The 27,293-nt window shown below is 41.4% G+C and overlaps 2 protein-coding genes across 2 annotated transcripts; one reads left to right on the top strand and one right to left on the bottom strand.

The window, feature by feature from the left end:
• Nucleotides 1-829: 829 nt before the first annotated feature.
• Nucleotides 830-8,231, top strand: LOC136450613 (uncharacterized). The gene is made up of 18 exons (XM_066451148.1): nucleotides 830-1,195; nucleotides 2,122-2,361; nucleotides 2,506-2,569; nucleotides 2,664-2,793; nucleotides 2,897-3,038; nucleotides 4,266-4,523; nucleotides 4,603-4,687; nucleotides 5,084-5,186; nucleotides 5,582-5,707; nucleotides 5,778-5,891; nucleotides 6,065-6,183; nucleotides 6,288-6,375; nucleotides 6,464-6,556; nucleotides 6,626-6,715; nucleotides 6,812-6,931; nucleotides 7,040-7,131; nucleotides 7,545-7,599; nucleotides 7,841-8,231. The coding sequence occupies exons 1-18, from the start codon at nucleotides 997-999 to the stop codon at nucleotides 7,868-7,870; spliced, it is 2,148 nt and encodes a 715-aa protein (XP_066307245.1). The 5' UTR covers nucleotides 830-996; the 3' UTR covers nucleotides 7,871-8,231.
• Nucleotides 8,232-11,090: 2,859 nt separating this feature from the next.
• LOC136455245 (lysine-specific demethylase JMJ31) lies at nucleotides 11,091-19,476 on the bottom strand. The gene is given in 14 exon segments (XM_066455359.1): nucleotides 11,091-11,171; nucleotides 11,484-11,577; nucleotides 11,651-11,766; nucleotides 11,894-12,180; nucleotides 12,630-12,708; nucleotides 13,016-13,039; nucleotides 13,742-13,868; nucleotides 14,233-14,349; nucleotides 14,457-14,529; nucleotides 17,532-17,658; nucleotides 17,767-17,835; nucleotides 17,900-18,067; nucleotides 18,158-18,287; nucleotides 19,460-19,476. Coding segments are annotated over 14 exon segments (1,509 nt in total).
• Nucleotides 19,477-27,293: the final 7,817 nt, after the last annotated feature.

The raw sequence follows: 27,293 nt of genomic DNA on the forward strand, positions 1-27,293 counted from the left end.
AGCTCTTAAATTAAAAAAGTAGGGGCTTCCCCATGTAGGGGTCCCTTTGATTTGAACGGTTTAATTTGAAATGCTCTAATGTAAGTTAGGAGTGTGTTTGGTTTGAGGAATAAGACAGTCTATTTTCTTCTCACTCTCACTTTTTTGTTTGGTTTGCGGAATAAAATATACTGATACATCACCATCTTATTTCTCACAATCTATTATTTGCTAATAATTAGTAGTATATACATAAGGAATAAATTGATTCCACCAAAAATCATGAAACAAACCACCGTCTCATAAAAAAGCCTAAGGTAATTATATACAAACCAAATACACACATAAATTTTAAATTTAACGGGAGAGAAGCGTCGTTCAACAACCTGCTAATTGCCACCTCTCCAAAAAAAAAAAAACAAAAAAAAAACTCGTGCAACAAAGAGGCAACGAACCAAACAAAACCGAACAAGTCAAATCCCGAAGTCTCGAACCCAGCAAAGTTCCACACGGCCGAAGCGGCCATCCTCGTCACGACGCGTCCTGACTCCAATGAATGCGAGTCGCCCACCCCATCCCTTCCCTCCCTCGTCCGAATGCTCCGCCACCAAACCACCTCCACCGACGGCACACGGCAGGCAGCCCCGCAACAACGACACCACCTCGAGGCCCCCACCGAAAAAGACCATCTCGCCCCCCGGTCTGGACCTACTCCCTACCTCGACACGCCCCTGGCTTCTCGACCCGGAGCTGGCTAGTTTCGCCATTTCATAGTCCGATCAAAACCTCCCCAACCCCAACGGCACCGGCTAGTCGCTACGCTCGCACGTCGCACCCGGCCTCCGTTCCTCTCCCCTACCTCCCTTCTGGCCTTCTCTTCCGCCCGAAGTCTCACTTTCTCCCGTTTAAAACCTTCGCTTCGTCTCGACTCTACTTGGCCGGCCATTTCCTCTTGCCCAATCCTCGCTCACGTCAAACCCTAGGGCCCCGCGCCTCCTGCTCGGTGGCTCAGATCCAATGGGCACGACGCCGTCGACCCCGAGGCTGGTCGCGGCAGGCGCGCCGCCGTCGCCCAGCGCGGCGGAGCAGATGTTCGCGGCGCTGGTCGGCGAGAAGGCCTACCCAATCTCCTCCGAGTTCTGGAAGCAGCTGCTCGAGCTGCCCCTCACCCTGCAGTGGCCGCGCGACCGCGTGCTGCAGGCGTGCCACGCCTTCGGTGAGTGTGCGCCCCCTCTCCCCTCCACCACCCCCCCCCCCCCCCCCCCCCCCCCCCCCCCTTCGAGCGAGATCCACGTCCCGCCTGAGGAAATTTCGCGGCTGTGCTGATTGCTTCCTTGCGCTGTCGCTTCAGATGATTTTACTCCTCCTTCCTAGTGTTTTGATCCGTCGGGCAATGCAGATCATGATCATGTGGTTTGTGTGTCTGGGGATCGTGGTCTGCACTGTGCCGTTCACGCCTTTGAGGCGAACTGCTAGATTGGTCAGGGCGTTTACGGGATGTTTGCTACGCTGATTGTGCCGTTGGGAGGTTTTTTTAGGTGTCGGTTTCTGCGGATTTTGAGGTTTCTGTGTGTTTATTTTATGATGATGGGGATCCTGCGGGGTTTAGTTGCCGTTCTGGCCAATTTCATGCGGGCTTGTTGGAATCGGTGAGGCATGTTCCTAATTACTCCAAGTCTAGCCTGACTGGCCTTGATTTTGCTGCAAATTATGCCATATTGGCATGTTCGTAATTTCTGAGTTTCCGTGCGTCTGGCTGACCGGGTTTGTTTTTACTTGAACTAGTTCAGCGAGTAAACTTTGCATCCCCTGTTTTTGGTAAGCTGACCGCTTGAGCGGGACGGAAGTGATGATTAAATGTGAACATTAGGTGGTAGCTGCCTAGCTCCAATTTGGACATTTGATGGAAACACTGTGATTTACTGAATTGCTGTATAATTGATGATTGGTTTTGGAGTTCATGTTCCCAGTAATTAGTGACCTTGCTGATGTGCCAATGCAATGGCGATACACTGTATACTGTTTCAATCTCCCACTTTAGTTCGCTTGATGCTCTGCTTTAACATTTATATGATTGGATTTTCAAATATATTTAACTCATAATTATCTATGCTTATGGGCCTTAGTTATGTGCATCTGCAGCCGAGAATAACCACCAAACAAAGCATCTTGCAAAGATTTTGATCCATTTGGTTTGGTGCTTGCAAGAGTGCTCCTCAACAACTTCTGTATCTTCTGTCGTATATCGGAGGGCGATCAATGCGGCATACATATCATCCATATTTCTCAAGTTCATCATTGAAAACGCAAAAACCGACAGTTGGCAAGAGCTATGCCTTGACATTGACAGGAGTGAGAAGGGGTTGGAAAACTTTCCTGCAGGTAATTGATTATCCACATCCAGTAAGATTCTCTGTGTCTGGTCTATTGCAAAGCGTGCTTCTTCTGTAAGCTGCATTATCTATATTGCTATACGAGTGTTGGCCAGAATTCTTATGATATTTGATGTTCCCTTGATCCTTGAAGAAAACACTGTGGAGTATTTTCTGATGAGAGGTGTGCTGGACTATATTGGTAGTGTGGATGTAAGGTATCTTATTCATCACTTGTATATATTAATGTTTCCCGTTTTCATGTATGTTTTATTTATATTTGATCTAACTGTTATTTTGTACTGTATTAAGTCCGGAGTCATGCTACCTACATCATGAACTCCTGAACTTGATGCTAGTTCTTATGTCAACTCAGTTATGTTCTGGACCATCTCCAGAGCCAAAGGATGTGCATCCTTTTATTGATGCAGCTATGCTTCAGGTAAAAGCTGAAACTAGTGGTGCTTCATATATGATAATTTATTTCCAGACATTATTGGGATAAAATTTTAAGTGTATCTCCATGTGGCCTGTTTCATCTGCAGGACAGCTCCATAGTGGCTTCAGTGGTGCAAAAATTTTTGCTCAATTTTGTAACACGGCCAAAAATTCCTCTCAATGGTTCACACCTTGTTTTCTCTGATGATGGTAGGCCTGGTGTTCTGCAGCGAGTTGGCTCAGCAGCTGGTAACATGGATCCTTTTCTTCAGCACTATTGTTTCTATAAATTTGAATTACTATATTATCTTCATGATGTGTGTCATGTCAATGTCCTAAGGAATATGTCACCTTCTAAGTTCAGCTTAAATATATTTAGAATATGTCAACAGTCTTTCAGTTATTTGTACTTCTCATGATGGTTTTAGTTGATGTTCCTCTTATGCTCTACAAGATACATATTGTCCAACCCTTGTTCCTAATTTGCAACAGTATGCTAGTTAAAAATTATAATGTTCACTTTAGGTCAGATGATGTTAGAATATGTAATTTTTTTATTATTAGTCTATTACGAAAACTAGAGTTATGGCGGCAGACCCTTGAGTCTAAAGATTGAGCACAACTAAAACCGAATACATGAGATGCGACTTTGGCGGAGTTGTACAGGAGGAGGGAGATGTGAGTTTGGAAGGTCAAGTAGTGGCTAAGAAGGATACCGTTCGGTATCTGAGATCGATGCTACAGAGGGATGGAGATATTGATGCGGACGTTAGCCATAGAATCAAAGCAGGGTGGATCAAGTGGCGACAAGCTTCTTGCATTCTCTGTGACAAGAGGGTACCACAAAAGCTAAAAGGCAAGTTCTATAGAACGGCGATTAGACCGGCTATGGATGTATGGAGTAGAATGTTGGCCTACAAAGATTCGACATGTTCAACAACTGAGTGTTGCAGAAATGCGTATGTTGCGATGGATTTGCGGTCACACATGAATGGACCGAGTTTGGAACGATGATATACGTGATCGCCTAGAGGTAGCACCAATTGAAGAAAAGCTTGTCCAACATCGGTTAAGGTGGTTTGACCATGTCCAAAGGAGACCTCCAGAGGCACCAATGCATTGTGGAGTCCTAAGCCAAGCTAATAATATGAGGAGAGGTAGAGGAAGACCGAAATTGACATGGGGGGAGGCAATAAAAAGAGATTTGAAAGCTTGGGATATACCTAGAGATCTATGTTTAAATAGGAGTACTTGGAAAGCAGCTATTGAAGTGCCTGAACCGTGACTTGGGACTCTTGGTGGGTTTCAACTCTAGCCTACCCCAACTTGCTTGGGACTGAAAGGCTATGTTGTTGTTGTTGTTGTTGTTGTATTAGTCTATTACGAGATATCTTAGATAGAAAGTTCATTTTAGCCAATGGGCCATTCTTATAATTCTTAGTCTCTACTAAGGGACTCTCTTATCTTGTTCTGCAGCAAATATCGTCTTGTTGCCATATTATACTTTCAACTACCTTGTAAGCTCAACTCCTGAGGGTGCGACAAGTCAATTGGCAGATAACAGTTTACTTGTTCTGCTTATCATGATCCACTACCGAAAGTGCATTTCAACTAATGAGTCCATTCTAACCAACAATGTATACACTATGGACTCAAATACCAACGACAAGGATGCTCCAGTTTTTCATGATAACCCTTATTGCAAGGCATTAAACAGTGCTAAGGACATACAATGTAAGATGCACCAATACTACAGAGAAACTGTGGCACTAATATAGATCTCTAATAGTTACAGGAATGAATTATTATGCAGATGATCGTGCTGATGTTGGAGGAAATGCTCAAGATGGACCTGTTGTCGGGTTGTCTTTTGCATCGTTGTTTGATGCTCTTGGAAGGTAAGTAACGATCATCTGCTGATCCTTAAGATACTGCACATATTTTAATTCATTAGCTGCATGTGAAATTTCAAAATATTTGCGTTCGTTCTAAAATTAGAATGGCAGTGTTCCATTTTCCCTTGAAAAACAAAACACATAGATTATAAATAATATTAAATATTAATCTTCTGATAGAATTGTGCCACAACTTTTGATGGTTAAAAATGAATCTACACTTCTCTACAGTTAATGTCACATTTATGTTTTGGCATGTTTCAGGGCTTGTCTAGGGTCTATTATAATTTGGATCAACCATAAATGTTTTTTATCATATTCCACGGTACTCAATTTATCTTCTAGAAAAATCTTCTTACAGTATTCTTCATTAGTTTCTATTATTCTTGTTCCTTACAGATGCTTAAATGATGAGAGCTCGGTGCTGTTTCTTTATTCTTTGGTCCATGGGAACTGTGACTTTCAGGAATACGTCCTGGTTCGAACAGACTTGGATACTTTGGTACGTTTTGTTCGCCTTATATCTAAGCATTGTTGCTGGAGCAAATGGACATTTAGGTCTAACTGGAATATGTTTGGATCATTAAAACATCTGCATCTTTTAAATAGTTTCCTTTGCAATGAGTGTATATTAGCATTTACTATGATTTTGATTAGTAGCATATGCACATTGCACTTATTTTGTTTCATCCTTTTGCCTTCATGAACTGGCTTTTAGTTTGTTAATGATACTTATATTTCATTTTGTTAATGAGACCCACTTATGTGTTGATATCACTCAGCATAAAAAAGGTTAAAACACTGTTTGTTTTTTATCTAATTACATAATAACTGTCTATTATCTAATATAGATTCTTATTGATGCATGCTAATTTTTTTTGTCAATCATTTTGATAGCTGATGCCTATCTTGGAAATGCTCTACAATGCATCAAGGAAGACTTCGAATCAGATTTACATGCTGTTGATTATTCTCCTGATCCTCAGTCAAGATTCAACTTTCAATGCTAGTGTGCACAAATTAGTAAGCAAACTAGTTAACTTCTTAATTTGTTTGTTTGTAAAACTGTTAATAATATAACATGCAACACCAGGTGCTTCCTGCTGTTCCTTGGTACCATGAGCGCCTGATGCATCAAACATCTCTGGGATCTTTGATGGTTGTAATACTAATTCGGACCATCAAGTACAACCTCTCCAAGCTAAGAGTAGGTATCAGAATCTTTATTGTCTGTACAGGAAAGTTGAAACTAGGTTCTTGATCTACCAATTGGAAGTTGCCTTTTGAAATTTCCTGCTATTTGCTGCTACATTTTGTATTTTGCGCGCAACACTATTTGTAGTACTAACTGTTTAATGATAAGCTTATATACACTTGCAGGATGTCTACCTTCACACAAACTGTCTTGCAATTTTAGCAAATATGGCTCCTCATGTGCATAGGCTGAGTGCTTATGCATCACAAAGGCTAGTTAGTCTCTTTGACATGCTTTCTCGCAAGTAAGCTAGCCTTTACTCTTTCCCCAGATTTATTTACTTAGCTTTAGTGTAACTTCAAGTTGAACCTAAAGTAATCTAGCTTGTTTCTATGTACCATGCAATAGGTATGCCAAACTAGCTGAGTTAAAAAATGACAAGTCTCTGAAAGTTATATCTGATCAGATGGAAGCAGACAACATCGCAGATGATATGGTAGTCTACATTTATTTTGCTCCATGATGTCATCTTCATCATTGCTTATGTTTCTCTTCTTTTCCTAAATAATTATTTATTTTTGCAGTCTACAGAGCTTCACATATATACAGATTTCTTAAGAATTGTTCTGGAAATAATCAATGCAATCCTTACATATGCATTGCCCAGAAATCCTGAGGTATGTATTGGCCTGCAATTCAGTTTACTTGACAGGAGGACTAGCACTGCTTCTAACATTTTTCTACAGGTTGTGTATGCTGTATTGCATCGACAAGAGGTTTTTGAGCCATTTAAAAATCATCCACGTTTTAATGAACTGCTTGAGAACATATACACTGTATGTGTTACTGTTTATTGCTCATGAACTTTCATAAGTACACATAAATCTATTTCCCAGATTCTCATCACATTGTATGCTACGAGTGTCTGATAGGTATTGGATTTCTTCAATAGTCGAATGGACATGCAACAATTAGATGGGGAATGGTCTGTGGATAAGGTGCTTGAAGTCATCAACAAAACTTGCCGTTCATGGCGTGGAGAAGGGATGAAGGTAGTAGTTTCATCTTCTTTTACTTCTGGGCTTGAAATTATGTATTTATGATGGCAAGATCTTCTGGCAATAAGATTGGCTGACAATATACAATGAATTATTTTTCAGATGTTTACCCAGTTACGGTTTACATATGAGCAAGAAAGCCATCCTGAGGAATTCTTCATCCCATATGCATGGCGCCTTGTCCTATCACGGGGGTAATCATTTGCTGTTCTATATATGATTCACAATTTTTAGATAGATCTTTAGCAAACCTTCTTTATTTTTTCCCTGAGTGGTACCTCCCCCACTTGGGCAAGTGGAAATGCTCCTTTGCCAATATAGAATTATCTTGATGTTATACATTGCATCTTGTTTGGGACTTGAAGGCTTTGTTGTTGTTATACATTGCATCTTGCCTTACAAGGATCTCATAAGCTTTCACATGTAAATTAGACACGATTTTGAGATTTTGTCCAGTCTTTAATGGCCAACTCAATTAGACACTTCAGAGTCTAGAGCAGTGTCTTAGACTCTTAGTTCATGCCCAAGCTCTATTTCCAAATTCAATTCACACTGATTTGTCATATGTTGATTTGTCATAACTGTTTTGTGTATTCACAATTCACAGATTCTCCTTCAATCCGGGCGCCATAAATCTCTTCCCTGTGGAGATTCGCCTTGAAGTAAGTTGCTCTCTTCTTTGCTGAGTTGACGCTTTCAATATCAGTGAGACATATGCTTTGATATAAATTGCAGCACCCAGAACATCAAATGAATAGTCAAATATGATGTTACTCCTTTTTTTTTTTTTTTGGGGGGGGGGGGGGGGGGGGGGGTGCTGCGTGCATCTGTTTTGTCAAATATTATGCGCTGTTCTTTTTTATTTCACTAACATTTTTCTTTCTGCCAAAATGATTCTCCCAGGACGCACCTGCCGGTGAACAAAAGGTTTAGGAAGAATGGTCCGAACCAGAGTTCTGACAAGAACATAAAGGCATATTTTTGTTTCATTGTGGCAAAGAGCACGATGTAAATAGGCGGCACATACCATATACCAGGTAGTCGAATGTACACATTCTTTTGTATTAAATAGTTCCGTTGTTTCATAATATGTGTAAGAGGGAAGAGGCTGGACGGATTGCGCAAGGGTTCAGATATTGTGCTAGTATATAGGGGGTAGATTACTATGTAGGGTATACACAATTCTTTCATAAATTATCGTTGTATTGTACCCTTAAGCTGAAAGGCCTTGTAACCACGCTGGCCACTCTTTATTGTAAAGTTGTAAACTCTGCGATCTGGTCTTTCTCCGTTATGTGAAGTGTGAAGTGCTGGCTCTGCTCTCCGATGTGTCATAAGAAGCATGCCACAAGAGTCGTAAAGAGTCACATGTAGCAACACAACTGAATTAGGTGATATATAGCTCATTAGCTCATAATAAAACTACCCGATAATACTAAGTTTAACTCATCTTGACACCAAATTACCAGATCAAGATCACCAGCACATATAGCAGCATGACTATAACAACATAGGCAAGGCACAAGCAACCCACACAATAAGATATTAGATGATGAGTATTTCACATAGTTTAAACTAGATAGACAGTACCATAGGTTTATGGGTTCGGGAACCATACCCATACCCACCTACCTGATGGATATGATATTCAAACCATTATGAAATTCATGGGTTTAGAAATTGATCCATGAGTCTTTCTATACATTGGAAACCCTAAGGCCTTGTTTAGATGTTATCATATTTACCTCAATCCACGTGCGTTAGTGGGGATTGAGGTGGAATTTATTTTAAGTTGCATTCCAATCCACCTCAACACATGTGGATTGATGTGAATCCGACTATATCCAAACAAAGTCTAAGTATAGAAACAACTCCATAGTGTTATTACAACAATGGAGATTGAGGAGTTTGTATTCCTGTGGATCCACCTACATGCAACCTAGCTACAGTCCAAGGTGTGTGATACAATCATCATTTAGAAATGGACGACCGATGGACGATACTCCACACACTTAGCATATTGTATCCAATTCAAAGGTATTTATGGTAGACATAAAGTCAGTCTGATTTGGAAGACACGTGGAAAATAAATACAAAAAATTTACTTGGACGCTCATACATGATATTACGATCCTACTGTGGGATGATCTTGTGACCCGAGGCTGGCCCTGCAGGGACACCATGTTATGTGCAATGGACCAGTAAGAGGGTATTTGGTTCTTTAGTCACTTCTAAAATTCATGTCACATCAAATATTTAGATACTAATAAGGAGCATTAAATATAGATTAATTACAAAATCAATTACATAGATGGAGGCTAATTTGCGATACGACTTTTTAAGCCTAATTAATCTGCCATTAGCACATGTTTACTGTAGCACCACGTTGTCAAATTATGGACTAATTAGGCTTAAAAGATTCGTCTCGCAAATTAGTCGCAAGTTGTGCAATTAGTTTCGTAATTAGTCTATATTTAATACTCCATGCATGTGTCTAAACATTCGATGTGACATAAATTTTAGGAGGGACTGCAGTAACCAAACAGGACCTAAGATTGGCCACCACATACGCTTACTTTGCTCCAAACGCAACCATCTGACTCACGTGCCGCCGCCGCCTGCCTGCTCCTCGCTTCGCCGCGGACACGGTCGTGCCTAGGGCCCCTCTCCTTCCTCTCCTGTGCTTCTGCCGGAGATAAGAAGGGGAGGGGACTAATCATTTTCTCGCAGTTTTCTAGTGTCTTAGGATTGAATTCAAATACATTTCTAGAAAAATCAGATGATTTTTGGTCAGGATCATGTGTCATGTGATGACCTCAATGATTACCACGACGAGTCGCCGTTGCAGGCGTCGATTTCATCGGCAGGTGTCCAATTTGTGGCCTTTATCTGCAAGGGGAGGGATGCTTATGGGAGCCCCTACGAGGACAACGACTCCGGGTCATCAATCTCATAGTCGATGGCCGTGAAGAGAAAATCAAGATCTCGAGGTAATGAATCTAGATCCTATGTCGTACCCAATGATTCAACTGTCAATATTCTCTCAACAATTTAGAGTGTTTTGGACTGGTTCCGAATCATTAGATCTTACAATTTGTCCAATGTTTTGGGGTTGGTCGGTGGATTCGGCATAAGGGCTGCACTTTAGCTCCAACATTCGAGAGAAACCATTGGGGAGGAAGATGATAGAAGAATCTAGATAGAATATTATGTATTTTTATTTTATTTTTTCATGTGTAATTTAGGATGTACCGTGCCAAGATTTTATATAAGTCCCCCTTCCCTTCGAAAAAAATGCTTGCTCTGCCCCTCAAACCCGTTTGGGGCTAAGTCCTTGCGTGGGAACTAGAAAGCATACAACATGGGGCAACTCGTCCGATCCGAGGACTTACCAACCAATTAGGCCTTTAGATGTAGTTGAATTTACATCAATCCACATGTGTTGGGGGAGAGGGGGGATTGGAGCTGAACTTGAACTAAATTCGACCCCAATCCACTTCAACACATGTGAATTAAGGTAAAATCCAACAACATCTAAACAATGCCTTATTGGGAACTGGGAAGGATACAACATGGGACAACTCATCCGACCTAAAGGACTTCCCAACCATTAGTGGATACAACATGGGGGCAACTCGTTCTTCCCAGCCATTAGTACTTGGTGGGAAGTGGTAGCTAAGCATGTAAAGAAGGATCGTCGCCGTAAAATCAATAGTATAGTGATCTATGTCTTTTGGAACCTTTGAAAGAACAGAACCGACGGATCTTTAAAAACAAACCAGAAGTGGCGTACCAAGTGACGTTGAGAAAAGGGAAGATATTGAGCAACATAGTAGAGGGTTCAGATCACCTCTGTAGTTCTTCACTTCTTCTACCTGTCCTCTTTCTTTCTTGTGATTGGCTCCTCACCCGGTTTGGTTTGGGGTGCTGCTTTAGACTGGATTGAATATTGGTTGTTTTAAAAACTCTAAGTTCCATCTTAACTGAATCAGAGTTCCTGCCACCTTTTTTTTTTAAAAAAATCCCTAAATATGGTTCCAAGCCAATAAAAAACACATCATCTATTGAGACGCTAAAAAATCCCTAATCAGCATACTAAGTTCTTTACTGGCTTGGCTCAAAGCCGATACAGGTTTTGTATACTCGCTCCATTTCATTGGTTTGTACAAGTAACAAATTAGCTGGGTCGGTCAACATGCACCCTGAGATACTTGTCTAGGACATTATGGAATATCTGCATTAGAAAAAAAATATATCGTAAAACATGTTAAGTATGTTTCACAACGTAAATTCTGCAAAAGGCTTCATTAGATGGTTTCCATTTCAATATAAGAACACCAAATATTTCAACACAAGCAGCTCAGCGAGGACTAGTTTGCTTCAAAATTTCCATGATAGGTCAGAAGCACAGATTGATCATACTGTATTTAAGCTAGTAATTGACATGTCAATGAGTTTTCACTGTTATATGTCATTTAGCAATTAGTAGAGATTGCGACTTAATGATATGTATTGAAATGGAAATATTTTACAAATGTGTAAGTACCTGAAAAGAAAACAATTCCTTCCCGTTGAGAAGCACATCCATTGCAGCATACTGGTCGTCAAACACGCTATAAAATTTCTTGTAGAACTCAACCCTGCATCAATCCATTCAACAGTTTAGTAGACTTAAAATGTGGTCCAAGTTACAATTGACAGAAGAATACTGACTGTTCTTCTTTTGTTGTTTGTTGATCCATCTCATCAAACTTCCTAGTCAGTATCTCTGCTCCTACTGGCCCAAGCATGTTGAGAACTAAACTTTCTAACGTCCTTGGGAAAGTATGCTGAAAATCATAGAGGATATTGTTGTACTTATCAAAAAAAATTATTGCAGCGTACACAGATTGGATTCGAAAGATAACAGAAATGCAACAATATCAACCGATTGGTTTTTAACTTTGAAATGCATACCACCATTGCAAGCAGCATACTCCGCAATTCAAGTGGTTCAACTGGTAAAATGATTTTTGCAACAGGATCTTTGTCCAAGAGGGATGAATCATCTGCAGCAGCACTCGTCTCTGTTTCGTCTCTTTGGTTGGAAGATTTATTCTGGGATGTAGCTTCTGTTTTGTCATTTTGGCTAACCACTTCAGCACTATCATGGACCAGTGAGATCAGTTCATAAAGTGCTTGCAGAGTGGAGGGTTCCAGAGTTTGCAATGGTGAATATTTTTGCAAACTGAATATCTGGAAACCTGATAAATGATAAACACAAATTATTAATTGTTTGTTGTAATCAAAAGGGAATAGGATCCAAAGAAACATGATAAAAATAAATATAAAGGTAGCCATTAACTCAATTCTAAATAAAAAAAGTTGCCGCGGAAACAAATTTATGCTGATACGAAAGTATCAAACTACCAACAACACTGTAGAAGTTATTGCATCGATAAAAAAAGGGCGTACCCAGTGCAGAGAGCTTCTGCGCTGTGCGGGGTCTGGGGAAGGGTGTTAGTGGCAAGCCTTACCCTTGTCCGTGCAATGCGAGGAGACCGCGACTCGAACCCGGGATCTTCCGGTCACAGGCGGTAAGACTCTACCGCTTGCACGAGGCCCGCCCTTCAAGTTATTGCATCAATGAACAAATTAAAATAATTCATAGGATGAAAATCGCAAGGAGTTTCAGATGGCTTACAGTACTGACCTGTCAATGTTTTGGCCATGCGCTGAATATCGGTGCGATCTTTCGAATGACCAAAAGGACTCTTCTGCACAATTATGCTCTGTCTCACGAGAAATGGAGAAGGTAAAAAAAAAATTATTGATTAGAAGAAACATGACCATGTTTCACTTATAGGAAATAGGAATAAAGACCCAAATATATGAAGAGAAAAAAAAACCGCAAGGTGCATGCGTGCATGCAAAGTAGATGAACCAGCTAAAGTTTAACTGGATCAGATCAGGGAAAGGAGTGAAATACACTAGGTGACTGTAGAAACCAATAACAGACTCAGAGTTTTCAGACTATGAAGAGAAATGCCCTTTTTTCTTGTTCTACTAGAATAAATTGAACAGGGTAACAGAGCATACCATCTCCTGGTCCACCAATGTTCACTAGAAATCATTTGTAGAGGTAGAAATCCATGAGAGTGTGTGGAAACAAGGGTTAAATAGTCAGATGTTGGTTAAAAAGAGGTATTGTGAAGTAAACATTTAAAACATAAAATACTTGGTGTCTTGGTTAGGACTTAATTTCATCAATGTCCTTCAATTCCAAAATCACATTTATCAGGATAAAAAGTCTATCCCTCATTGTCATGTGGCGGCAGGACTATAGCCATTAGTCAGCTATCAGCACCTATGTGGGGCAGGCAGCAGAGCAGCAAGTTGCTGTGCCTCCTCCAGAAGCCACCTAGGCTTATAGAGAAGAGTCCTTGAGATATCCTGCTCAACCGTTATGTCTCAAGTTTTTTTTAGTTAGGGGTAAGGTTGGTTTAAAGAGTGTTGATTGTTCAGGGGTATTTCTAGAGATATAAATCATTCTGCACTAGTCTAGTTTTCCATGGGAGGATAGCTTGTGGGAGCTACTCTATGAGCTGACCTTAGATGGTTATTTCTATTAGCACATGCCAAAAAGGTAATTTAAGTGAAAAATATGTTTTTATCCCTGTATTGCTTACTAAAGGTTAGAAATGGAAAAGGTGGAAGGTCGCTAGGAAGTACAAAAATACTTGTACACGTGTCACCATGGGCAACCAATCTATGGCTAATTATGTATAATATTTAGAAGGAAATGTACATAGCTGAATGAATTACAAAATACCTGCTCAGGATTCAGCGTAGATAGTAGGCATCCATATGTTCTAACATTTGAGTCATTATTCTGGACTTCCACCAAAAGTTAACTGCTATGGTTAAGTCGTCACTGTCAACTTGGTGATACCTGTTACAAGAACACTCAAAGTGTTAGCTGGATTAATGCAGTACTGATTTCTCAGATATAAAGGACATAACAAAATAAAGAAACAGACACTGTTATTCAATATGTGCCAACTGTCACATATAAGTATCTTAGGAGGGAAAAGATATCTCAAACAACATCACTGCATTCTACATTCAGACGAGTTCATATCAGCGTTCAAATAAATTTCAGCTCATAATTGAAAGATGCAGATTACAGGTGACTTGATATCATTTTTCTATAAAAAAATCTAAGTATCCGGATCTAGGATGCCAAAACTCAGGTTCAAGTGTTAGGCTCTGAGCCTCACAGTAGTAATAATCAATAATAAAAAATAGAGATGTACCATCCTTCTGGTTTGAAAACAACATCGCCGCAGTTTAGAATGACTGTTTCAGAATATTCCTTCATGTATCTTGCCCTTGTATATATTGAATAATCTGGCTCCTCCATGCTAACAGAGCTGCCAAAAAGATAGCGAGATAAGAAGACGTATTTTTGACTGCCAAATTTTGAATTACTAAAAGATAGTTCAAATTATTTAAGTACTTCCTGAGCAGAGGATTTTACCTGTGGTTGGAGGCCTCACCATACACAGGCAACGGGTATAAGAATGGGGATGCAGATGGAGGCCACAAAGTAACTGTGTGAAATATATAGGAGCAAGAAACCATTAGCCTAGGTACCTCTAGATAACCATCACAGGGTGCTACAAATAATCAATAACACAAAAGCTACAAAGATAAGAATCATTTAGAAATTAGAATGAAGTAGAGCCAATGCACGCCGAAGAAAGAATTACATACATTGTCTACATACGGATGGGGGGATCGCGGTGGCTCATCAAGACAAAAAAAGGTGATACGAGATTATTTTAAAAATCACATTGGCTCCGCGGTTCCGAGAGCTTCGACAGTCAATTGGCAATCCCTTGGCTACAACCAACAGGATCTCTCCGATCTGGAGGTGCCTTTCTCCCAGGAAGAGTTAAAAAACACTATATATTCCATGCCTTCCGACAAAGCGCCAGGCCCGGATGGCTTCACAGGTGCCTTCTTCAAAGCTTGTTGGGAAATCATTAAAGATAATGTTATGACAGCCATGAACAGCCTATTCACATTGAACACCTAGGGTTTTGAATGGCTAAACTCGGCTTGCATCATCCTTCTACCCAAAAAAACGGATGCAACAAGAGTTACTGATTTTAGACCCATCAACCTCATCCATAGCATTGCAAAGATCTTCTCCAAAGTGTTAGCTAACAAACTTGCCCCTCGACTGAACTCCCTCGTCTCCAACTGCCAGAGCGCATTTATAAAAAAAGAGAAGTATCCATGATACGTCCAGGGCGCGGTGCAAAGGCTACACAAGCAGAAGATACCGGCTTTGTTCATGAAACTAGACATCCACAAAGCTTTTGATATGGTACATTGGGGGTACTTGCTTGAGATTCTGCACGCTCTGGGCTTCGGACAGCGATGGCGTGAATGGATCTCTATCCTCCTACGTACATCCACCTCGACACCCTTGCTTAATGGGCGGTAGGGGGCCACTTTTAGCCATGCCAGAGGCGTCCGGCAGGGAGATCCGCTTTCACCCATGCTATTCATCCTAGCTATGGACCCGCTTCAACGTTTGCTTGACCAAGCAACCCAACATGGGATACTCACACCCTTACCAATCACGACAGCTAAATGGAGAACCTCTATTATGCAGACGATGCGGCCATCTTCATCAGCCCGACAAAAGACGATGTAGAAGTCGTCAAAATCATCCTACAGGCTTTTGGCACATTCTTGGGACTCCATATTAATCTACAAAAGAGCTCAGTGCATCCAATCAGTTGTGCAAACATCGACCTAGACCAAGTCCTATCACCTTTCACCGGTACTAGAGGGGGCTTCCCATGCAAATATTTGGGGCTGCAACTTCACATCAGATCACTGCAAAAGGTCCATGTGCAACCCCTCATAGACCGTATTGGGCAAAGGTTACCCAAATGAAAAGGTAGATGGCTAAACAGAGCGGGACACCTCACTCTAGTAACCTCTGTCCTCTCCTCCATGCCAACCTACCACCTGATAGTGTTTTCTCTGGCTGCATGGGCTAAGAAAAAGATCGATAAAATCAGAAGATCTTTCTTGTGGAAGAGGGAGGAGAATACCAATGGAGGACACTGCCTAGTTAACTGGCAAACAGTTACCAGACCAAAAGACCTTGGTGGTTTAGGCGCTCCTGACCTCGATAGATTTGGGAGAGCCCTCCAGTTGCGATGGCTTTGGCAAGAATGGGTGGATGACTCCAAGTCTTGGAGCGGCTCAGAGCTTCCATGTTCTGATGATGATCGTCTCCTTTTCAACTCCTCAATCATTATAACTTTGGGGGATGGTGCAAAGACTAAGTTTTGGCACCATAATTGGCTTGATGGACAAGCTCCTAGGTACCTAGCCCCGAACTTATTTCGCCTAGTTTCAAGGACAAACCGAACGGTGCAACAAGAGCTCCGGAACAACAGTTGGATGCACAAGCTAGGAAGGAAAATCACCTCGGCTGTCCACATAGAGGAGTTTGTGTCCCTTTGGATACGAATACAGGATGTGCACCTACAACAGGGCGTCCAGGACACCATCATCTGGCAATGGACTAAGGATGGGAATTACTCCACCCGCTCGGCCTATAGAATTCAATTCAAAGGCTCGCTCGTTCCCTTCCGTACGGAATTGATTTGGAAAGCGCATGTGGAGAACAGATGCAAGATCTTCGCTTGGATCTTAGTGCAAGATAAAATTCTAATGGCGCAAAACCTACAAAAGAGAAGGTGGCCACACCAACAACAATGCGTGTTGTGCAACGGTCCCTTAGAGACCGGCCTCCACCTATGCCTATGTTGCCCTTTTGTTAAGGCGGTTTGGGATCAGATCCTCTCGTGGAAAAACTTCACTCAACTTCAACAACAACCCCAGGTAGACCCCACCCATATCAGGTCGTGGTGGGAAGAGGCGGCAAGAAAAGTGCCAAGATCTGAGCGTAGACGGCTTAACGGGGTAGTAATCTACACCTTTTGGAATATTTGGAAAAAGAGAAATAGGAAAATTTTCAACAACAAGATAGAAACGGTGCCGTAGGTAGCCGCAAGGATAAAAGAAGACAGAGAGCAGAGGAAGAGAGCACTCGCTTATGTTTAGCTGTTGTCCCCCCTTTGGGCCGTGCGGTTCCCTCCTTTACATGCTTGTGGGGGTTTGAAACCCCAATCTCGAGTGTCCTTGCTTGTACATAAACTTTCTTTCCCTATCTTAATTGAAAGACAGAGCTCCTGCCATTGCGTTCAAAAAAAAAATCCAAAATTAAAATTTGAAAAGGAGAAACAGTGATTTTTTTAAAAAATCCCATCTGCAGTTGCAGCAAAAGGAGTTCCTATGCTGTCCCAATTTGATACATCCACCAAAGCACAATGAACTTGGAAAACATGGGGGAATCTAAACAATGTCAAAGCATTGCCTTTGTGAAACTGCCCCAGAATGGCTATTAGAAACAACTGGATTATATGAGAAAAATTCCCAAATAAACTAATTCTTAAGGGTTATGGTCAACAGTACAAAATGACATCAAATTATAACAGATTTTCTAAAAGCATGAGATAAGGACCTTTTTTGCAACCAGATACCACACAGAGAAGGTTATGGTGGGGATCGTAATGAGTACTTGATCTCAAGTGACCCTTATTCATCCAAAAGTTTATTGACGAAAATGATTTTCCTCTCAGAAATATAGGCTGTAGCAGTAAAGAGAAACAAATTAATAGAATAATGAACTTCGATGTTCAACTTGAAAGTCATGTGGAGAGTATACTACTTTACTAAAAGGCAAAACTAGTTCAAACCTCCTGGATGTCCCCTTCCAAAACTTGTAATGAGCATCTCTCTTTATTCTCTGTGTTCATAATAGATACCTGCTAAAGGTAAATTGCTAAGTCCATTTCAAGATAACACCAACCTTATAAAATGTGAGCTTGCCTGTGCCAAATAGACTTGCTCCAAGTTCTCTGAGCTGTTCGAACACGTCTCCCTTGAACAAGCTGGCTCCCCAAGCATTCCCTGTTCTTTGGATGAATCACTAGCTGCATTTACATGATTCAGGTAAGACTTGCACGACTGAATGAACGTGGAGAATGAAACAGAAACCTGCATGGAGGAAAAAGTAGCATTAGTACCTCAATGCAAACAATCCATATGGCTGGATTTATAATTTACAAGTTCAGAGCAAAAACCAGCCCTCTCATGGCTTCTGAGATCCCCGTAGAACACATGGCCAGTGTTTGACATCATAGCTTCCACAGCGACATCAGGTCCCACTTTTTCCTGAAGAACAATCGGACCAAGAGCGAAGATTGAAGCGAAATGTCTAAAAGAATAATTGTTTTTCAACCCGACGCCTCATACGCATTGGGAGACTTATAAGAGAAGAACAAGAGCTGGATTGTTTGGCGTGGTCTCACAGGGAGAAAAGCGAACCACATGATGCAACATTGCTCTATTCCCTTGTGACAAATTGAAGGGTTGCCTTCGTGGTTCGACGTGACACCAGAGCTGCTCTCAAATAAGCGGAGTATGCGACAACTAGATGTTCTGAAACGTGTTTGCATGGTGTTTTGGGGGAGAATGTCTATATGTGACAACCACCTAGGTATGAAGATAAATCCCGTTACACGATTAGTTTATGAAAGTTTTTTGACAAGCACTCGTTGCAATTGGACACATAAATCAAAAGTCTGTCAATAAAAAGGAACACATTCCAACAAGTTCCAAAAGATAAATTTGTATAAAATTGAAACTAGTAACCAATCCCAATGTGGAAGTATTAAAAAACTTATATAAACAAAAAACATCTCAAATATAGACATATAGTAATTAGTATTAATATAAAAGACATAAGAGGGCCGACCAAGTATCTAAATTCTAATAAGTATGAGCAATAATTAATTCATAAGACTGGTTTAAAGGATTGCAAACCGGTGAATACTCCACTTTCTATCTCTGAGAAGTTAGACGGCTGGTGTTGGTGAATTGTTGGATGGTGCTTCTGTTAGATTGATCTCTAATCCTAACTGGACCCAACGGTCCAGTTGGGCCTTTGATTCACGCCCTTATCGGGGGCGCCCAGCCTACCATGGCTGGAGGGCGCCTGTCACACTGCGCTATAAAAAGAGATGTGGGCCGGCGGATCTTATCACGAGGTTCGCCTGAGCCTAGCTCCCCACCGACACCTAAACCCTAACCCGATCTAGAGAGGGGCGTAGCCAGTGACGGGAAGCCACCAGCCGCGCCGCCCGCTCCATCGATGTCGACATCTTCACCACCCTCTTCACCGGCCGTCGCTGTCCGTGTGCAGACTACACCGACGAACGTGATGGCGTCCTCTGAACCCTCCCCCTCTGCAGTGTCAAGTTCAACACCTTCTCCCTTCTCTCTCTGTCTCTCTAGTTCTACATGTATTAGGATGTACTGCGTCTTTTATCCCGAATAGAATCACTCTACCGGCTAGATCTATGATCCTAGTGATACTATAAGTCTAACAATGGTATCAGAGCCATCGGTTTCTAGGGTTTTTAGATCTAGAACAGGTAAACCGATGAGAAAAGGAAGTAGAAGGTTAGATCCAGTGCGGGTCTAAGAAGAATAGAGGGTTCGGTTGAACCCTAATCCTAACTGGGTTAAGGAAAGGAGAAGAAAAAGAGGGTTTCGACCTTAAGAAGGTAAGAGCCGAACCCTAAACCCGTGAAGACTTCATGGGGAAGATAAACAGTGGAACCCTAACCCTAACTTCGATCCGTATCCCCAATCGGTTGAATCCGAGAATAGAAACAGAGAAGCAAATCAGAGGGGGATGTTAGGGAAGGGGAGGCCTACCTCGCCGCTGCGCAGCGCTGCTGCCTCGCCGACGCGCGGGGAGAAGAAGGCCGAGCCGGGGGTGCTGCTCACCGGGCTCTGGCCAAAGAGGCGCCGCGGCCAGGCCGCTCGACGGCCGCGTGCTCACCCGCTGGGGAGTGCGCACGCCGGCGAGGGGGCCGGCAACGGCGCCGAGGCTCTCTGCTCTCTCTCATCGTCGTTTGCTCTTCGCTCGGCTGCTCGGTGCTGCTGTGCTGAGGAGAGACAAGTGTGCAGCAAAGAGAGAGAGGAAAGAATAGAATGAGCTAGGGTTTCAGGTCGGACGGCCGCGACCGCGATTTTGTTCACGCGATATCGCCACTCGGCCGTTGGATCGGCATGGGCAGCTCAGATCGAGCGGGCCTTTCCATGGCCTAGGCGGGCGAGCGCGCCGCGCGGCTTTGCCGGCCTAGGCCCAGGTTGCGGCCTGGGTGCGAGCAGCGTGCGCGGAGAGAAGTTGGGCCGGGCCGTTTTGCCGGCTGGGCCGAATCAACAGTGCTGAAATGAATCAGTTTTTCTTTTTCTTTTTCCAGTAAATGTTTATTTCCTAGAAATTGATTAACGGCTTAAAGAAAATAGAAAAGAATTTTTTTTCTGTGGGTAAAATTCACTAAATTGAGATTATTTTTCCGCTGCATACCTAAAGATGTTATTTTCATTATTAAATTCGAATCAATGGGAGAATTTAATTTTAAAAATGGATATGTTTTAATTGATTATAATATTGTTATTATTCTGACCAACGTTGATTAATGGCAATATTATGATATTTTGTCATGCATTAATTCTATTTTTGTCCAACGGTGATGTAGAATTAGTGTAGAGGACAATTATATGTTTTAATTTTGACCAACGTTGGAACTAAGGCATGTAATTGTTATTGTTATTATTTATGTTCTCACTCTATATGAATTATGTTTTCAGGCGGATACAACTTGATGGGTTGTATCAAAGAGATCCCCACTCTCAAAGGTGATAACTACACGGAGTAGAAGAAAAAGATTGACCTTGCCTTTATCTTGGCTGAGGTGGACTGGGTAGTCATCTCACCATATCCCACTAAGCCTGTGGCACCGATGAGGGAGACAAACAAGGCTGATGCCGCTTGGGCAACCAAAGAGAGGGATTTTGCATCCTAAAGAATGTCCTATGACCTTAAACATAGGAAGTGGATCACTGCCAACAAGAAATATTTGGCTATGATAAATAACACGATTGAGCCTGCAATTGTGGACTCAATCCCAGAGTGTGACACCGTCACCGAGTACCTCAAAAGAATAAAGAGTCAGTTCACTGGCTCTTCAAAGACATATGCTACCTAGCTGATAAAGCAGCTGGTGACAGAGAGGTACTCAGGTAATGGTGGTATAAGAGAGCATATACTAAGGATGAGCAATTTGGCATCCAAGCTAAAACCAATGGATCTGGCTCTCAAGGAAGAGTTTCTTATCCATCTGATTTTTGCTTCCTTGCCAAAAGAGTTTGACACTTTTGTTGTCAACTACAACATACAGCCCGAGAAATGGGACATGGAGAGGCTCATGGCTATGTGTGTGCAAGAGAACAAGAGAATGAAAGCTGCCAATGGTGACACTATCAATTATCTAAAAGACCATAAGAAAAAGAATAATAATACTAACTTCTCCTCAAAGTCAAAGGGAAAGGGTCCCATAATGCATCAGCCTCAGCAGAACAAGTTCACAATAGAGAAAGACCAGTGTCTCTACTGTAAAAAGACCGAACATTATAAGAAAGATTGTCCCGATTACTTAAAGATGATCATGGCAAAGAAATGTGAGAACATTATTACGTTCATAAATGAATCCCTGTATATACAGTATTCGAAATCTACTTGGTGGATTGACTCAGGTGCAACTGTTCATGTTGCTAATTCTTTACAGGGATTCCGTTCGACGAGGACTACGCAAAAAAGCAAAAAACACGTTAAAGTTGCAAATAGAGTCCGAGCAGATGTTGAAGCCGTTGGCGATCTTTCTCTAGAGCTTGCTGATAACTTGAGGCCATGGAAGATGAAATAAAATCTATGAATGCCAATAAAGTTTGGAACTTGGAAATAATTCCTAAAGGAGCCAAAACAGTAGACTGTAAATGGGTCTACAAAATAAAACTTGACTCTCAAGGGAATATAGAAAGATATAAAGCGTGACTTGTGGCAAAAGGCTTTTTACAAAGAGAAGGGATTGATTACAATGAGACATTTTCTCCAGTCTCATGTAAGGATTCCTTTAGAATTATAATGGCATTAGTGGCACATTATGATTTAGAATTACATCAGATGGATGTAAAGACGACATTTCTCAACGGTGACTTGGAGGAAAATGTTTACATGGCACAACCGAAAGGTTTTATCGTGGAAGAAAAAGATCGAATATGATGTCGCCTAAAGAAATCCATTTATGGATTAAAACAAACTTCAAGACAGTGGTACTTAAGTTTGATTAGACAATAAAGAATTTTAGGTTTAAAGAGAATGTTGAGGACTATTGTGTCTATGCAAAGTTTAAGAATGGGAAGTTTATCTTCCTTGTCCTGTATGTGGATGGCATCTTACTTGCTAGTTATGATGTTAGTCTACTACTGGAGACAAAGAAGTTTTTGTCTTCAAAATTTGATATGAAAGATCTTGATGAAGCTTCGTTCGTTCTAGGGATCGAGATTCACCGAGATAGAAGTAAAGGGGTATTAGGACTGTCACAAAAGGCATACATAGAAAAAATCTTAAAAAAATTCAGTATGCACAAATGTAGTCTCTCATCTGCTCCTATAGTCAAGGGTGATAGATATGGGGATTTTCAATGCCATAGGAAGCAATATGGGATCGATCAAATGAAAGCGGTTCCATATGCTTCAGCTATCGGAAGCTTGCAATACGCTCAAGTATGTATGCGCCCTGACTTGGCATTTGTTACCGGGTTACTTGGCAGATTCTAGAGCAATCCTAGAACAGAACACTAGAAATTAGTAAAGAAAGTCTTACGTTATTTGCAAGGAATGAAATGCCTCATGATGACGTATAGAAGATCTGATTCACTCTATATAGTGGGATATTCATATTCTGATTATGCGGGAGATGATAGAAAATCCACGTCTGGATATGTATTTACTCTCGCAGGGGAAGCTATTTCATGGAAAAGCTCAAAGCAAACCGTCATTACATCGTCCACAATGTATGCCGAGTTTGTAGCGTGTTATGAGGCAACGTGGCAGGTGAACTGGCTAAAGAAGTTCATACCCGGTTTAAAGGTGGTTGACGATATCTATAGACCACTTAAGTTATACTGCGATAATAATCCGGCAGTACAATATGCTCACAACAATAAGTCAAGTGGTGCTACCAAACACATTGACATAAAGTATTATGTTGTAAAAGATAAAGTCTGGGATCATGTCATAAGTCTTGAGCATATAAGTACCGAAAAGATGCTCGCGGATCCGCTTACAAAAGGCTTACCACCCAACATGTTCAGAGAACATATAGCCGTCATGGGTTTAAGGGAAAGCTTATAATTCCTGGACAAAAGAAGGCTCAAAGATAAGTATCTATTTCAGAACAGAGTGGTGTGTTGTAGCTGTTAAATCTATCGACAATGGACCGTGACGATGAGACATGCTCTATGCGCTAATCTGTAATGGAATGAACAAAAATAAATGATATGAAAATAAAAGATAGAAGGAGATCAAATGGGAGATTGTTAGATTGATCTCTAATTCTAATTGAACCTAACGGCCCAGTTGGGCCTTTGATTCACGCCCTTATCGGGGGCGCCCAGCCCACCATGGCTGGAGGGCGCCTGTCACACTGCGCTATAAAAAGAGATGGGGGCCGGCGGCTCTTATCACGAGGTTCGCCTGAGCCTAGCTCCCCACCGACACCTAAACCCTAACCTGATCTAGAGAGGGGCGCAGCCAGTGACGGGAAGCCACCAGCCGCGCCACCCGCTCCATCGACGTCGACATCTTCACCACCCTCTTCACCGGCCGTCGCTGTCCGTGTGCAGACTACACCGACGAACGTGATGACGTCCTCTGAACCCTCCCCCTCTGCAGTGTCAGGTTCAACACCTTCTCCCTTCTCTCTCTGTCTCTCTAGTTCTACATGTATTAGAATGTACTACGTCTTTTATCCCGAATAGAATCACTCTACCGGTTAGATCTATGATCCTAGTGATCCTATAAGTCTAACAGCTTCTACTACAATATACATGAGTATTGTGGGTGGTTTATAATATTTAACTCTCACTCATCCTGACCTGTCTTTTGCGGTGAATAAAGTTTGGTAATGTCTCCGTACTCCTACTTTAGCTCATTACACTACAATGAAAAGAATTCTAAGATATGTCAGTGGAATAACAGTTGGTTATGGGTTAAAAAATGTCAAATCCAACACAGATATGTGAGTGCTTTCTCTCACACAGATTGAGTTGGTTGTTGTTCTGATGATATGTGTTCTGCTGGTGGTTTTGCTATATTTCTAGGTTTCAATCTTATATCATGGAGTGCTGGAAAACAACCAACAAATCGAAGGTCTAGTACCGAAGCAAAGCACAAAACATTGGTCAATGCAACATCAGAAATTATATGGGTGCAAACACTTCTTCATGAGCTAGCTGTTTCACAACCTCAAGCATCTATTCTTTTGTGTGATAGTTTAAGTGCTACCTATCTATCAACAAATCCAGTGTTCCAATGCCAGAACAATGCATATTGAGTTGATTATCATTTTGTTAGAGAGAGGGTTGCATAAAGATTAATTGGTATCATAATATTTTTTCAAATGATCAAGTACCAGAAGGTTTACTAAGGCTGAATCGGTCCTAAGATTACAAGATTTTGAAATAAATCTCAACTTGTGTAAGTAGTGATTGAGGGGGATATAGAGGTAGTATATCTAGTAGTATTGGATACAAGTTATGTGCTACACGATGTATCTTGTCTAGGACATAGCTAGAGTCCTTGTAGTTATTCACATGCATGTATCCGTGATTATTCAGGTCTTGTAAACAGCTATACATAACAGAGAGCTGGCAGCTTTTTGGCTTGTGCGGTTCCATCAATCTTTACAACCATCACATGATCTATTATCATGTGTTGCTCCTTCCCTCAAACGCACGAGAATACAGAAAGGGTTGACCTCCAAAATGAAACCATACTAGAATGGTTGTCGCAGTGACAAATAATAAGGCACACCATCACCTTTGGACACGGGGAAAACCACTAACCACGAAAGGATGAAACCCCCCTCTAGAAAATTAGTTGGAGTCTCAAGTTCTAAAAGTACATCAATTTTGCTATAAATATGACGTATATCTAGATACATAGCAAAATCTATGTACCAAAAAAATAAAATAAAATTATAATTTAGAACGAAGGAGTACTAGATCTAGAAGATGACCACTAGATCGTGCACCTTCTCGTCGTCACTGCTAGTGCGGATATAGGAGTTTAGGAAGACAGGAGGCCAAGATGGCGGTGGCACTACTTGAGAACACCCTCGTATCAATTGAACCATGCATGCTTATTTGGATAAGTTGATTCCCCATGATGACTGGAATGTATTAGGAGGGGACTTATGGGTAAATTACTTAATTTCCCTCTTCAATCCACATTTATTGGGAAGGAATAGATTCATCCAAGCAATCCCTTAGGTGGCTTTTGTCTTTCGTATTTGAATTCATGCATAGTTAATTAGGACGTTGTGCTAAGTATACCATTTGTAGGCTCATTCACATGAGAATCCTGAAAATCATGGGCAAAGCTAAGTGGCACCTACTAGGAAATAAGAAGTGGTAGAAACAGAAACCTAGAAAAATCAAGAATGAAATTTCGTATACCTGCTAGGCTGCTAGTAGAAATTTTCCCATGTACGAAATGAACAGTACATATAATTTGTTACCAAGATAAATAGTAAAATGAAAAAATGTTGTTTTGGGGGATGTAGTAAGACCAAAAAGTTTTTGGATCGGTAGATTAATTAACCACATGAATCAAATTCAAGTTATAGCTAGACGCATGCTCTACATGTTATCACAAAGATCATGAACAAGTTAAAGAACAGCAAACAGAGAGGCGGATAGCCTGATCAGGGTGTCTTTGAAACCCCTGAACCCCATGCCCCACCCTCACACAGCGGCACCGTCGCCCCGTGAACGGGCCGGTCCTATCTTGAGTACCATTGGATCATAGATCAATGAAGTTATCCTTCTCACCAAAAGATAGTCTAGTAGATATATGTTTTACTTCGTAAAAAAGTTTCTGCGTACATGCTTGCAATTAAATTCTCTAATATTTCTTGATGGGAGAGACAAACATAAGAAGAGTATATAAATCAAATAAGCCAGATCTAATGCATCTAATTAATGGAAGTTCATAAGGGAATTGCAGATCGACTGAGAAAAAAAACAAAGAGGTCACTCAAGTGAAAAGAAAAGGAGTAAAAAAAAGAAATAATCAGAATTCAGAAGCAAAACAACAACAGGAAATAATCTGACTATACACAGTGACAACAGTTACCAAAAATCATGCAGAAATGTGCCACGCTCTTAAAGTACCGGGACAACAAACATGTACATCTGGTGACTGAGACTCTGAGGACAGAGAGCAGCGCGCATTATCGTGAAGAGAATTAATTAACCAGTGAACCACACCAAAGGCCCAAATGACTCACCTGACATTGACATCAATATAGTGACACTGATCTTTCATCTCTGAGATTTTCTCTCGCTATATGAAATTTGTATGCGCAAGCCGTGTTACATCATTTGATCTACCTTTGTACATAAGCAGGCTCATGGCCGTTGTTTTATTTTTCTGTGGTGGTGATGATGTGGGACGACAGAAGAAATTCACGGGGTAGAGTAGAAATTAAGGGCCTATCGTCTAATTTTTCTATGCTCCAATTAGCAGGTGAAACTGCGCAGCACGATCTAGATCTTAGGCATCCAAAGTTTGCCAGTAAAAGAAAGATCAGATCATGCTGGCAGCTTCAGCTGCTTAAAGTGCACAAATACACCACGCATCGATGTACATGGTCTTGGCTACTATAGAAGGTATAGTCACTACACCGTATCACAGGATAAGAGCGAGGGGCCGGCCGGGGTGGGGAGGGTTAGGGCACGGAAGCTCCTCATATATAGAGCAGTAGTATTAGAAGCTGAAACAAAAGCAACAAGGCATCTCGATCAGTTAATGTTATATAGCAGCAACAGCTAGGGTTAAAGTTCAAAATGGGAGGAGCTAAATTTTGGCAGGATTTTAAACTTGGAAAAAAGCTAGGTGGTCCTATGAGCGGGCATACAGAGGAATATGTCAAAAAAAAAAAAACGATGTTATCTTGCATTGGATGCTGATGCTGATGCTCACAGCACCAAGGACCACAGCATAGCATAGCATAGGCTGGGTAGCTAGGGTTTGTACAATTGTATATCATCTGTACTCTTGACACTTGTGCTGGGATTAGCCGGGG

This window comes from Miscanthus floridulus, chromosome 5 (assembly GCF_019320115.1).
Source record: "Miscanthus floridulus cultivar M001 chromosome 5, ASM1932011v1, whole genome shotgun sequence".
NCBI lineage: Eukaryota > Viridiplantae > Streptophyta > Magnoliopsida > Poales > Poaceae > Miscanthus > Miscanthus floridulus.

Coding starts and splice junctions, on each gene's coding strand:
- LOC136450613 (XM_066451148.1), top strand. CDS start 997: ATGGGCACGACGCCGTCGACCCCGAGGCTGGTCGCGGCAGGCGCGCCG. Junction 1,196..2,121: donor GCAGGCGTGCCACGCCTTCG/GTGAGTGTGCGC, acceptor GTGCATCTGCAG/CCGAGAATAACCACCAAACA. Junction 7,600..7,840: donor CTGTGGAGATTCGCCTTGAA/GTAAGTTGCTCT, acceptor TGATTCTCCCAG/GACGCACCTGCCGGTGAACA.